Genomic DNA, 14951 nt, shown 5'->3' on the forward strand with positions numbered 1-14951 from the left:
AACAAACAAATGAGCTCAACATGCAATACATGTGGGAACAGGAATATAGTGAACATGTACATATACACGGTTCAAATGATTGGCATATGTGTTTTTGCTTATTTAATACATCAGTTTAAAAGCATTGAGCTACCTTTGCCATTTATAGCAATTCAAATAATTGCAGCACATTATGTAGACTGTATTTGTGCATCCCAAAGATCTTGGATATTTATATTTGTTTATTCTCGATATGTGTTCTGACATATTGCGGATGGATTCTGAGTGTTGGCCTATTTAAAAAGCAAAACTGTGACATTTTGATGTTTTTAAAGTGAAGGTAAGCAATAAGTAGTTGTAAAATTGCACATCTATAAGAACAGACAGGCAGACTCACTCCAAACCAGATTTTAAACATTTTTATCAAGAACTGTAAATACGGCACCTCAATAAAAGACCTTAAAAACAGGAAGGCAGCTAAAACTAATTATATATTCAACAAATTGCTTCTTGACCCATGATGTTCTTAATTCATCAAGAATTCAATATTTTCCCTTTTCTTTAAATATTTTAGTCTATGTGTCCCTGGTATGAACACCTCCCTTTGTATATATTCTTAGTATACATACATTCTCTAAAATAAAAAAATACAATAAAAAAGAAGTCAGTTCTTCATATCATTATTTTTTCTTTCATGAAGTAGCATCTAATTCACTGGTAGGTTTAGTTTTTAAATTAACCAAGTAAATAATATTGTAGGATTTTAATTTAAAAATCTGAAGGACTGAGGAATCCACACAATAAACAATAATGCAGAATGTTAACCTTGATATTTTTGTATTATTTTTATTTATATTATTTGTAATCTTTAACATTTTTGCCAGACTTACAGAATAGTGACATTACCACACAGTATTATGGAGTGTTTCAGGTAAAATGTCCGACTGGAAACTTGCCCAGTTTAATTAAACGCACCTTCACTTTCTGGCCTGTTTGCTGAAGAGTCACTTAGTTTCATCAGAACCAAACCTAAGCCACAAAACACAGTCAGAAACCCTCTGAGCTAACATTAAGCTGTTTAATATTTCTCAGATAAAGTCAGTAACTTACCTTCCAGCAGCTAAATGTCCAGGAACGGTTTGACATCGAGCATCCGGAGGATGATGGAGCCTGACGGGCCGCTGACCAGCAGGTCTCCGGTGAGTTTAACGGTGTTAGCTCCGTCAGCCGCGAAATTTGCTGCGCAGTTAGCTACTAACATGCTAACCAAAAGAAAAACATTACATGCTTAATATAAAACGAGACACTTACTCAGCAGTGTCGAGATTTTTGAGCCATTTTGCTATTTTATTGTACATTTGTGCAAGTTTGTGCATATTTGATGAGAGACAGCAGGTCCGATTTGTGGCACTGGCAGCGAGCAGTGACACTTTTTGTGCCACCGCCGCGGTGCCACGGTTAATGCCACTGTTTGGGCGAGATGCTACTGCCGCAGCTGCATTTCCAGTGGCCTCTGGAGATGCCAGCAGAGATGCCACGGTTAATGCCACTGTTTAGGGAACATACCATGGTTAATGCCAGTACTTGTACCGCTGTTTGGGCGAGATGCCATGGTTTATTCCGCTGTCTGAGGGAGATGCCACCAGGGGTGAAAGTAAGCCGGAACGGTCCGGAACTGCGTACCGGCAAAAGATCTGGTGGCGGAAAGCAGTTCCGGGAAAAGATCTGCTGGCGGTACGCCGCTCTTCCATCGGTATCCATAGATATATACAAACACTAGATGTCTCATGAGCGCTGTCAGCCTATGGGGAGCAACGTTGCCACATGGCGGCCATCTTGGGACAGGGCTGCTCGATCACTCATAACATTAAAGTCAATGGAGCATGGATTTTAAAATCACTGTAGATTGCTCAATTTTCAATCGATTTTCCAACAGCTTGGTTTGTTATAAACGTCAGAGATGTACTTGTTTTACTGCTTACATAAGAATAATTAAAACCATTGAATTCATATAAAAATTATATTAAGTAGATAGGTAATAAAGAAATAGCTATACACACAGAGATATTATACTGTCAATCTTTAATATTTACAATATTCAAATAGACAAAATAAATAAATGATGATGAACAAATAACAAAAAAGTAATGCTAAAATGAAAAAATAATGACATTTGAACAAAAAAATAAATAATAAATAAAGAAAAATAATAACAAGGTTCCCACTCTTTTCAATAAATCATTTTCCAGGATTTTTGCAGTGTCCCATAACCAACTGAAGTTACAACAATGGAGTGGGCAATTTTTAAGTTAATCTCGCCTTCTTAAAAAAACAAGATTAAAGGTTGATGACCAATATCTCTAACTAGCTGCACAGTATCATGTTAAGCTTTTGAATTTATTTCTAAATCTCAGGCATGAAAATTGTCTGCTAGCTGTCTTTTTAGTCAAAGGTTATTTAGTGTCTTACTATTCTTAATTCATGGTTTATACTTATATTGTAATCTTCACAATTTTATCCTGCTGGTTTGAGGACTGCAGCGAGGATCTTCCACTTCTCTAAACTTCAGGCTGCCACTGCAAAAAAATAAAAAATGAACACAGATATCATCTTTTTTCAGCATAAATGGATGTAAATGTAATTTTATTATTTAGCATTGCACTTCTTTATTACTATCAGCTTTCTAATGCACAGATAAAAACAAAGCTCAACCAAAATCAATGCACAACAAACAGAGATGTTGTCTTTTCTTTTCATGAACCTGGTGCCTACATTACCCACAATGCATTTCGGCTGCAGGCTAACTAATCCAGGCATAGATGTATACAAACAATAAGTCTAAGGTCTCAATCAAAATCTCTTAACAAGCAAATAAATACAACCACAACCACAAAGAATGTAATTTCGCCTAAAGATTCGGTTCTCAAAAAACGTTGGTCTCAGGAAAACCTAATAATTGAAAATCAGATTGTGAGTAACACCATCTTCAATGTGAGTAGCCAGGCAGAAAAGACACACAACTATGCCGCATTTTTCAAAACGAAAAGCTGTGATTTCGGAATTGAGCGTGAACATAGCCACGTTAATAAGGTTTGTAATAAACTAAACCGTTTTTAAATCAATCAAGAATTGAGCGAGTTATGAGTGTTAAAGTGAGGAAATCATCCACCTTACCATTGACTACAGTACAGTGCGCCAGAGCAGTCCCCTGTCCTAAGATGGCCGCCAAGTGACGCCGCCGCCGACTCCGTCTTGAGACATCTAGTGTTTGTATATATCTATGCCGGTATCTATGGGTACGCCGGTACGCCGCCCATGCACCGCCCGGCCTGCCTGCTATCCATAGATATCGACCGGAGTTCACTCAGCAGTACGTGAGTGCGCATGCGTGTCTACTTCCGTAACACAGCGATTGTTATGGCCAGTAGCAGCCAATAGCAAATAGGTGTGCTTGATTTATTGCACTGGGACGAGCAATAAATTACACGTGAAATTCCACACGTTCTTGTGATTGGCTGAAAAACTTTCAACAGGATTTACAATGGTTAGCATCGACAGAATGGGGTGAAAGTAAGCCGGAACGGTTCGGAACTATTACTAATAGTTCCGGCAAGAATTTAAAACTACTTCACCCCTGGATGCCACGGTTCATGCCACGGTGCATTGGGCTCTTAAAGTTTGTTTGTTTTTTGCCAGCACTCCAGCAACTCTGTTATGAATGGCAATCAGCGTTTAGCCCCCTCCCTCGTCTCCATGCTGTTCTGAAGAATTCTCATCAGAGCCTCGCACAGAAATAAAGTTGTGCAATTAAAAGCAGATGAAATTTAAACTGATTGAATTGAAAGTAAATATTAGTTACTATCAAAATTTAAATACAATACAGAATACAAAAAAGTAGATTAGTAAATACAGTAATAAAATACAAAATATGAGGTGTGTGTATCATATTTGTCTTGATTAACTCTTTACCATTTTAATACACTATAAATACAATACAAAATACAAAAAAGTAAAATAGTAAATACAGTAATAAAATACAAAATATGAGGTGTGTGCATCATATTTGTCTCGAACAACTCAACCATTTTAATACACTATAAATACAATACAGAATACAAAATAAAGTAAAATAGTAAATACAACATGTATGGTGTGTGTGTGTGTGTGTGTGTGTGTGTGTGTGTGTGTGTGTGTGTGTGTGTGTGTGTGTGTGTGTGTGTGTGTGTGTGTGTGTGTGTGTGTGTGTGTGTGTGTGTGTGTGTGTGTGGGAGGGGTGTTTTCATGGATTTATTTATTTACTCAGGTTCATAACCTCCTCAAACCTGGCAAATATTTTCAGGGTTTTTTTTGTCAACTATTTCTTTAATGAAGTTCTCATAGTCATGTTTTTCAAAAACAAATGACATCATTTCCATGGGAGAGGACTCATCAAATTCACCCTCCCAGCTCTGCAGTTCTTTGAGGACTTCCATTTGTTCCCCTTTGTCCATTGAAATGACAGCTGGCAGCTTCAAGGCTCCCCCAAATTTGGAATTTTTGCACCAGTCAGCTGCAGCTATGGCATGCATTAGAAGCACTGTTCCCTGCAGTAAAGAGAAAAACCTCATCAAGGTATTTTGCGTATACATCATTCACAACTAGTTTTTAAAGTTACAGAGTATTTACTATACACTCTTAAAGAGATCACACTTGGTACATATTAAAACTGTATTATATTTGTCCCAGTTAATGCACACTGGCAGCAAATAAAATCTGCCTCATGCCACGTAGTTAAGTATTGCTGTATTTCATTATTATGCAACATATATCTAATGTGAAAAACTTTATGGGATTAATTAGGTTAATGTTAAAGTTTTTGTATTTTCTATTTTTTTTATGTATTTACAGGATCCCTTAGGAGAAGCAGAATGGTGTTGCTTAGGTGAAGGATGCCTGTGTCTGTTTACAAATCTGTTTACAGACAAGCAGCAGAACACTGACAAACTTCATCTCCCAGGTTTTTATTCAGCTGCAATGTTATGCCATTATAAGAACATAAAATAATGAATATGACAATGTACAGATCTCTGTACAAGTTTCAAGCAACACAGAGCATAGAGTTTCAAGGAAATATTATCACATACTTTACTTTCTGAGAAGTAGTTATTAAGTTGTTGGTTAGTGCAGAAATAGAATAATTTCTTAACGGTTCTGTATTTTCCTCTGTCACTGTGGTTTAAGCCTTAAGATGCTTTTTACTAAGATGACTTCTGTTGGCTAGTTCTTTTCCTGTGCAGAAAATGCACTGTGAACCAACACAGGCCAACAATGACTCCGTATCACAGAACACCTGATCAGAACCTGTGAAGAACAGTAACAATGTTGGTTATAACAGCACGTTCCACCATGACATGCTAGATGGAAGTCAAGGTGGAAGTTATTTTAGGTACTTGTGAAAGTGGCGTTTCTCACCTTCCATTTCCATTTGCTATTTCTCACCAACTCAAAACTCTGTGGAAATATTGAATTGAATGGTCAACAATGAATGATAGTAAATGAATATCACTTATGCTTGTATATCACAATGTAAAAGTAGCTATAAATGTGGAGAGGCAATTTTTTTTTAGTTTTTTTTTTTTTAATGTTAGTGTCATGTGTTAATTAAATTTGACCGTAAACATTTAAATTGCTAACATTGTGTTAATAAAACACAAAATATTCACGTTGGATCTACTTTGCTTGGTAAACACATTTTGTATGGGAGTAGGGCCTACAAAAAATCTTGCTAGATTTTGGGACCAGTACTGGAACTAGACACCCCTGTGGCCCGCTGTTCAGCAGTGTTATACTAGAAAAGCACTCAGAGTGCAGACCTCTGCCAAGGCATACCCGTTTATCCTTTAATACAATCCAAAATTTAATCATTTGTTCCTTGTCCCATTTTGAAAGTTTCCTGAGAATTTAATGAAAATCGGTCCATAACTTTTCGAGTTATCGTGTTCACAGCCAAACAAACAAACAAACAAACAAACAAACAGACAAACTCTCCCGAAAACACAACCTTCTTGGCAGAGGTAAATAACCTAGGAACTGCCCAGCCTTACTATATCCCGACTCATTAATAAGGATAGACCTACCGTATGGGGTTTGCACGGAGTTAAATGGAGTATTTGCATAAGAAATTAAACCGTAACTACCTTGTAACAGGTTAAGGGGGTGGGGGAGGGTTTGCTTGCTTCAAGTGTGGTTGAAATTTGTATCCTACTTAACTATCATTTCACTCGGAAAAAAGTGACATAGTAAAAATCATTAGTAAAATCATTTAGCAACACTTACTTACCTAGCAAGACCTCGCCAGTAGCCAGTGTGTCGTGGAAGACTTGCGAATTGAATGCCACAAGACCATTGCTCCTGTCTCTCCAAATCCAGAGTGGCTGACGTGAGCTGTGTGATTACCTTTTTGATGACCTGCTGGGTTGCCAGGTCCGGTTTGAAGCGTCAATCCAGTAACAAAGTGGTCGATGTAGGCCTACATGATGTGGCAACTATTTACCAGAATTTAAACAGTTTGAACGTGTGGACCTGGTATTATTGTTAAGATGCAACAGTTTCATTAGTCTGGATTTTATAATCCTTTTGCCTGGTTTGAAAAATCAAACATGTTGTGATCTCTATCACCTGTTAAGACTAGGCTAATTAACATCTAAAATACCTTCTTCTTTGTGCAATATACCAGAAAAACCAGAAGGCTGGTTTCAAGGCTGATTGGTTTAATATACTGACACTGTGAGCATGACATGTCTGGATCTGTGGTCTCTACAAGAAACATATTTTGGCAACATATTACTTTCAAAACCTGAGGCAAAATGCATGATTGAAAGATGTAACTGAAAGATAAACAGCATAAGACATGACAGTCCAGTAACGGTACAGTCAGACCAAGTCAAAGTCTACAGAAGTAGACTTAGATATGTAGAATATATAAATTGTAAAATTGTTCCTCACAATTGTAGCACAATTGTTTATATGCTTTTATTCATGTATCATGTTTACATCCCTGGCATCTTTCCCAAAAAGCAACATCAGCTGTGGCATCTTTGTGGCAGTTGTAACCCACGCCTGGTAAAGGCTGTAGTAATCAAGAAAGCACACAGACAAGTTATTTCAAACAGTTTTAGTAAACATATTTTCTGGTGACAATCCACACAACATGTGTAACAACTGAATGAAAATGGAAATAAAATAGCCTATTTCAAGAGAACTGAGGATGAATTTGTTTCACATTACTCCAGTCTGCCAGCATTTGGCAGCAGTTTCTTCCCTCAAATAACTCGTGTCTTTAGCGCCCCTAGGGGCAACAACCACTAGTTCGGTCACCGGACAAACCACAGAATCGGATAACCCCGTCCAGATAGTAGTAGTAGTAGTAGTAGTAGTGGCATCTCCCCAAAAGAGTGACATTAACCGTAGCATCTCGTCCAAACAGCGGTAAAAGTAGCCTACTGGCTTAAAATGTGGCATCTCTACCAGACCGTGGCATTAACCGTGGCACCTCACAGTGGATTTAACCGTGGCACGGCAGCGGTGCCACAAAAAGTGTCACTGCTAGCTGCCAGTGCCACAAATCGTACTTGCCCCTACTGTATTTGATGAGATATTATATTTAAACTCATATTTAAACCTAAAAATGTTGGAATGTTGTGGCACCAAAAAATAAAATAAATCTATAAAGCATAGTCTTCTTGTATATAACCAGCTGGGGAACTTTCATGCTGATATCTATTCATTTTACTAGTCTCGGAATAAAGTAGATGTAATTTTACAATACATGTCTTTTAACATTTCTGTTAGAACATCCATCTCTCTATTTTTTCTTCTTATCGATATTCTGTGGAAATAACAATGAGCACTGACATAAAGGTTGTTTTGTGCGTAAAATATAGACAAACTCATATTTGGTTATTTGTGATGGGTATGTATATAAGATTAAAAAATATTTTCTTTCAGATTTATTCATTATAGATGTCTGGATTTGGTGCAGTTATGAGGCACTTGCTGCACAGAACAGGAGTAATTTTCTAGGAACACAATTTATTGATTTATTTGCACTTTTTCCTTTTTCCATATTTATCCAGAACTGGAAATGACTAAACTTAATTCAGTTTTTTCCACACTGTGTAGGAACCCTGTCTAAAACAATCACCAAAATTTTATTTTACAAGGCATTGAATTCAGCACTACAAATACTATAAATATCTTTTTAAAAATGACTCTGAAATGTCACACATGTATACAAACCCTATAAACCCTTTTATAAAGCTGCTTAAGTGCACAAGTTACACTTGTGCATCAAATGCGTAAATAAATGTATTATTATTTATCATAAAATTCTATCATAAACCATCAATCTTGTGACACAGACACCAAACAAGTCACCAACAAAAGCAAAATAATCAATAATACAAATTGACAGAAGAACATCAGGCTCCTGTTGAATGCTTCATTTTATTTATTTTCACTTTTTATGTCTTTAAATTGAATAAAAATCTTCAATTTTGTGATTTAAATTTCCTTTCTTTCCTGTATGCTTTTAGAATGGTTGGAAAAAGCACAGATTTTGTGTCACTCATATTATAAAAGCCACATTTCTCTCATCGTAGAGTCCTTTTGATCTGCTCCGTCATCAGATGAATGATGTTATGGGAGACGGAGGGATCCTGAAGGAGGTTGTCCAACCAGGAGACGGTCCCCCGGTGCCCCAAAATGCTTCAGTTTTAAGTATTTATAAATGCAAATTAATTTCTTAAACCTGTCATTGCGATCACAATTTATTACAACAGCATTTTAATCTTCCACAGTGCATTACTCTGGTTTCCTGGAATACTCAGACCAGCCTTTTGAAACCACCACCAACTTCAGATACCCTCCAATGATGAAGTTAGGAAGAGGTATGAGATTCTTCACGCAGGTTGAACAGAAAGTTTCCTGTTCTTGATTGAAAGATGTTTTTTTAACGTGATTCTTGAAACAGATGTGACACTGGCCGGCCTGGAGCTCGGTCTGCTCACCATGAAGAAGGGCGAATTTTCTCGTTTTCTCCTCCAGCCTCAGTATGCTTACGGAGATATGGGATGTCCTTCACTGATCCCTGCGGCCGCCGTGGTTCTGTACGAGGTCCAGATCCTCGACTACCTCGACTCGGGACATGTGGATGAGTTTATTGCTCTGAGTCCGGTAGGGAGGCTGCAAATGAATTCTGAAATTGCGCATGATTGTGAGTGATTTTCTTGATGCTAATGGACTCCAACATAACGTGTAAAAAATATGTGAAAGAAAGTGATAACGGAGGAGCTAAAGCTGCTAAATGACTCTGACGAAGATGCAACATTTATTCCAGTTGATAAAAGCCTTCTGTATTACACATTTTCTCAATCGAAGCTCTTCCGAAGCCTCCTTGAGGTGCTGTTCAGTCATTGGAAAATCCTTCATGATGTTACCCTAGGAATAACTTCCTGGTCTTGGGAGTAGAAAGGATGCTTGAGTTAGCATCATGAAATCATCCAAAGTTTACCGACTTGAGGATTAGCAAATGCATGCTACTGTTATGCTATCAACCCATGCATGATTTATTCATGATTTCATCCATGCAGGCTTTTTCATTTTTGCAGTTTCTGAACAAAACAAAGGAAGCACAGCTCATTAATTGAATGTGGACTGTGAAACTGAGCCTTTTCTTTACCAGGTGCGATCAAAAAAGTTCTGAGAATTTGCCTATTAGGGCTGAAGTTTGGATAGGTCGACCCTTAGTGAGAATATGAGACCAGAATGATAAGAAATCTATAATGTTTGATTTTTGTGATAAATAGGGCTGCAGCTAGCAATTATTTCCATCGATTAAGCTGTTGGTTGTTTTTCTGGATTCGTCAGTTAGTTGTTGTTTGCTCTTAAAAAGTGAGAAAATGGTGCATAATTATAATAACAATTTTGATCATTGTTTCCAAAAATCGAAGATGACAAACATGTTCCTCCACAATGCAAAGATATTCAGTTTGCTGTTACAGAGGAGGAAAGAAAACAGAAAATATTTGCATTTAAGAAGCTGCAATCCCAATTTTTTTTTCTCCAAAACATTACTCCAACTTAATCAATTATCAAAATGTGTTTTCAGTTAATTTAATAGCAGTCTGGAGACAAATTAAAAGAGACATTAAGCATCTGAGGTGTTGTGAGGAATGATAGATAGTCCAAGTCTGTAACTGTACATATTGAAAAAACTTCGTCATTCCCAAAGAAATTTCCACATTTGGTGGTTTGATGAGGGGGCCTAAGAGTGGTGACATGCAGAATAGTTGGTGATTCATTGATTAGTCGCTAATTTTATTGGCGACTAGTCGGTTCGGAAAACTTGCAATTTAACCCTTTAAGTGCCAAAGTCACAATATTGCGACAAGCAACATTGCTGAACATAGCAAGCTACAGCTTCAAATATACTGCCTCGTGTGCCTCATGCACTGTACACCAGGAGATGGCGGACATCTGGAACTTCAATCTGAGCATCAGTTGTGGGCGTGTTTTCATTCAAAGTTTTGGAGTTTTTTTGGGGGGGTGGGGCAGGCAGGTGGTGTAGGTTTGGAGAAATGAACGTGTCATCCGGAGGTCGACCGCCCCCTGCTACGTGCAATTCTCTCCCTGGCTGCTCAACCTGTTTACAAAGAAACCGATGCAGAGGTGCGAAGAACACGGTGCATGATTCTTAATGCAGCGTTTAACCGACTAGCAAAATACTAAATGTTTAATAAATGAGTAGGCAGTTAAACGATTAAACGACTAGTCGCGCACATCCCTAATGAAAACCTTTTGTTCTCTGAGAGAGCAACACGTCAGAAGAGTTTGAGTTCAATTTTGAACTCAATGCGTGTATTCATGCATGTATGATACCCGAGTAAAGTAGAGTGAGGTAGATCATTCAAGCAAAATGGACCAAATTGGTGACCGTGCTGTGATCCATCAATTGACCATCAATGGGCAATATTATGCTTCCCTGGTACGCCAACTGACGGAGAAAATGAAAGAAAAGCGCCGTGGAATGTTCCTGTTCCACCAGGACGATGCTCCAGTTCACAAGTCAGTTGTCGCCATGGCAGCCATTCACGAATGTGGCTTTGAACTCGTGCACCTTATTCCCAGATTTGGCTCCGTCTGACTTTCATCTTTTCCCAAACATGAAACGGCACCTTGCTGGGACCCACTACGCCACAAACGATGATGTCATAGCTGCGGTAAACAACTTCCTACAGGAGCAGGATAAGACCTTCTATGAGGGGATCAAGGCACTACAGAGACGCTGGAAGAAATGTGTGGACTTGCAAGGGGATTATTTTGAGAAATAAAGCATTGTTTAAATTTACTTTTACTTTTTTCCTGGTCAGGCTCAAAACTTATCAATCACCCCTCGTATATCAAAACCTGCCTGGATGATTTTCTTTGTTTTGCTGCTTTCAAGCTCTTTGACTTTTCTGTCTTCAGGAGGAACAGAACTTCGCTCCTCTTTCAGCGCTTCTGGAAGTTGTCAACACCCTGCGCAGCTTCGGCAACCGTTGCTTCAAGCAGAGTCGCTTCTACAACGCCAAAGATCGCTATAAACAGGTTTAAGCTTTAAGCAATTTTTAAACAGCTTCTTTCACACATGCTCGCTGGTGAAGGTTAAAGTGTGTTTTGTGACTTTGCTTCATGGACAGGCCATGACGCTGCTGACAAACAGGGAAACACAAAGCGATTCAGAGAAGGAGAAGATCAAATCAGCTCTGCTTCCTCTTTATCTGAACCTCTCGCTCACTGAGCTTCGTCTGGAGAGTCCTAAAAAAGCCCTGAAATACGGAAACAAAGCTTTAGAGATTGACTCTGCCAACACAAAGGCTCTTTTCCGCGTTGGACAGGTCAGACTGAGCTGCTGTGTGAGATTAAAACGGATGTTTTTCATGTTTCACACTGTAGATTAGCTCTATTTTGGCTTTGATTATAACTGTAGAGCAGTTTGAGATTTGTTTTTGCCTCTCTTAGGCGCATCTGGAGCTACAAGAGTATGAAAACGCTCAGAGCTGCCTCATAGCTGCTCAAGCAAAGAAGCCCTTTGACAGCGACATCAACAACCTTCTAAGGAAAGTGGTGATGTAAGATCATTTCATGATTTAGAATGAAATCTAGAGTCAGGACAGATGGGATCAGCAGGTTTTTCTGTCTGTTAATGTGAAAATATTTGGGGTTTTTTGTCTTCCAGAAGCTACAAAGAGAGTTTGGACAAAGAGAAAGACTTGTACTCGAAGATGTTCAAATTTTGAAGTGAAAATGTGAGAGTCGGCAGGAGAAGGTGAGAAATCCTCTTCATCAGTTCATCTCTTTGTCTGTCTGAAAAGGATAACACTTTATAACAAGCTCTGAACGCTGTGCTGACACTTTCTTTAAGCGTATAACCCACAGCCAAATGTTCTTATGTCCTATGAAAACTGTGTGCAATCAGGCTGAAAAAATCATTTTAAAATTGTAATACTTTTGCGTGCTGCTGTAGTAGTGCAGTGGTTCTCAACCCTGTTCCTCAGGACCCCATGTCCTGCATGTTTTAGATGCTTCCCTGCTCCAACACACCTGACTCAAATGATCAGCTCGTTATCAAGCCTTTGCAGAAGCCTGATAACGAGCCTGATCATTTGAATCAGGTGTGTTGGAGCAGGGAAGCATCTAAAACATGCAGGACAGTGGGTCCTGAGGAACAGGGTTGTGAACCACTAGTGGATGGTAAAAATGTAATTTTGCTGCTAAACGAAGGGCTTTTCTCCTGCATCGAGGATTTTTCAGCACCTTTCCCAAAGAAGTTTTAGGATCTTTCAATTCTAATTCATCAAACTCTCCTAGTTTATGTCAAAGATGATGTCAGCAATAAATATGAAGTGGAATATCACCTTTTTAACATCATTAGCAAAAGCTGCAAATGTAGAAACTTTGTTAAATTAGAATTTATGGCAGAGCTGTTGTACTGGATTGGATTAAACTTCATATGTGTCCCTAATAAAGTAGCTGATGAGTGCAGGTATTACACAGATACGAAACCTTCAGATAGCGTAATACAAGTATCTACCTATGAGGTAAACCTGCTGAATGTGATATTACTGCCAGTAAAAAATATGGCAAATTTAAATACATATATATATAATAATTATGGAGTAATAAAACATCTCTCTGGTATTTTCCAAGAAAATAGTTTCAAGGAGCTTGAAATAATCTGTCTTGGGAAAATATACAGTACAAATACATTAAAAATGGTGTTTTTCAGCTTTGAAGCTCAATTGAACAGGGTCTGTGGCAGTTTTTTTTTTATGCAGGACTAAACAACTTCTAAAAATGAAAACTTTTAAATGAAACCAAATCAATATAACTTTCAAACAAATGGAAAACTAGAGGGAATGTTATTTTTTTTAATGATTGAAAATCCTTTGTGTGGGGAAAAATTAATATTTACTGTATTTTTTGGAATACTGTGAAAAATTCTGAAATAGCTGTTTGTGTTTTTTTCTGAAGTGAAAATGTATCTGGAGTAACGATTTCGCATGAACTTAATAGAAGCTTTCACATACAATTTTTTTTTCAAGAAAATCCCAGACACAAGAAGTTGGGTTGGACGGCTGCCATCAAAATGATAAAAATTGAGAATAAAGACTAATACATATAGATGTAATTCCATACAAAATGATTCAGTTCTTGTCAGAAATACCATGAAAATGAAGAGATTTCTGTAACAGACTCATTCTTGTCTGCCTCACACAACCACATCTCCCACGAGTCTTTTTCCATGAAATCCTCATTAGACTTAAAGCTACGCTGAAAAAATAGCCTAGCCGCGCTAGACAACCCACGGCAACGAATTTAATTCTCTGCCAGGGTTGGTCTAGTTACCCTCCATAAGGCTCGAGGCTGGATTCTCCTAAAACTGGCCGGACCAATCACCATGAAGTGTAGAGTCAGAAGGCGGATGTAACGAAGTGACGACAGAGGCGCGACGATTCTGACAGAAACAACCGGCGCACAATAAACAGTTATCTTTCGACTCGGCTTTGGCCACAGCCCTTAAAGATTTGAAGCTAAAATTCAACTTGAAAGATAAACAAAGGACGGCACTGAAGTGTTTCATTGAGAAGAAAGACGTATTTGGACTTATGCCAACGGGATATGGCAAATCCTTAATATACCAGTTGGCTCCGCTGGTTGGGAAGCTAATGGGACAATCCGCCGGCGCTCTAGGAACTCCGTCAGCCTATTCGTTACACTGATTGGTTGTATACCTGCCCAATTGCTGCAGAGGGATTTGAAAGACAACCTTTTAGCCCGCCTCCCTCCCTGTCGAGCGTTCCTAGACCCTTGTGTCTTCAGAACATGGGTCTAGTGCGGCTAGGCTACTGAAAAATGTGACCAGATACTCAAACTACAGCATCATCTTAACCTTAAAAGGAGACTGACAGCTTCATTAAAACTTCTGTGTTGCAGGTTTCAGGGTTCAGCTGCAGATTTCCTTTCCATTATTTCCAGATTTGCAAGTTGTGTTTTTTATTTCTTAAGGAATTTACTTTTCTTCTTGATATGTTCAGTCATAATGCAGCCTTTTGTCTCCTGAGATAGTTTTTGTAAAATAATCTGTTGTTCTTTTCATGGATTCTGATCACTCCTAAGATGGTGATAATAAAAATTAAATATCCCCTCTAACATATCTAATATTTGTTCTTTGTGTTTTTTTCTTAAAGTTGATGTTTAATTTAGATGAAAAGTTGATTGTGATTCCTGCACAGCTGATTTTTTTGTGCCGATTGATTACCACAGTTGTACCAATTGTGATTTTCAGTGTAGCTGCAATTTTGTTCTCATGTTAATGAAGAATATTAAAAGGATAAATCACTAAATCAGCATTCATCTGTGCATTTAACGTGCTAACTTCGACGTCTTTTTGG

At 38.2% G+C, this 14951-nt stretch overlaps 1 protein-coding gene across 1 annotated transcript; it reads left to right on the top strand.

The window, feature by feature from the left end:
* The first annotated feature begins 1103 nt into the window (after window positions 1–1103).
* On the top strand, window positions 1104–14882 carry fkbp6 (FKBP prolyl isomerase 6). Its single transcript, XM_051937028.1, has 9 exons — window positions 1104–1178; window positions 8619–8736; window positions 8817–8906; window positions 8990–9192; window positions 11485–11604; window positions 11697–11894; window positions 12019–12128; window positions 12236–12325; window positions 14494–14882. The coding sequence occupies exons 1-8, from the start codon at window positions 1104–1106 to the stop codon at window positions 12294–12296; spliced, it is 975 nt and encodes a 324-aa protein (XP_051792988.1). The 3' UTR covers window positions 12297–12325; window positions 14494–14882.
* The last annotated feature ends 69 nt before the right edge of the window (window positions 14883–14951 follow it).

This window comes from Acanthochromis polyacanthus, chromosome 16 (genome assembly GCF_021347895.1).
Source record: "Acanthochromis polyacanthus isolate Apoly-LR-REF ecotype Palm Island chromosome 16, KAUST_Apoly_ChrSc, whole genome shotgun sequence".
Lineage (NCBI taxonomy): Eukaryota > Metazoa > Chordata > Actinopteri > Pomacentridae > Acanthochromis > Acanthochromis polyacanthus.

Coding starts and splice junctions, on each gene's coding strand:
- fkbp6 (XM_051937028.1), top strand. CDS start 1,104: ATGTCCAGGAACGGTTTGACATCGAGCATCCGGAGGATGATGGAGCCT. Junction 1,179..8,618: donor CGCTGACCAGCAGGTCTCCG/GTGAGTTTAACG, acceptor CTCTCATCGTAG/AGTCCTTTTGATCTGCTCCG. Junction 8,907..8,989: donor AATGATGAAGTTAGGAAGAG/GTATGAGATTCT, acceptor TTCTTGAAACAG/ATGTGACACTGGCCGGCCTG.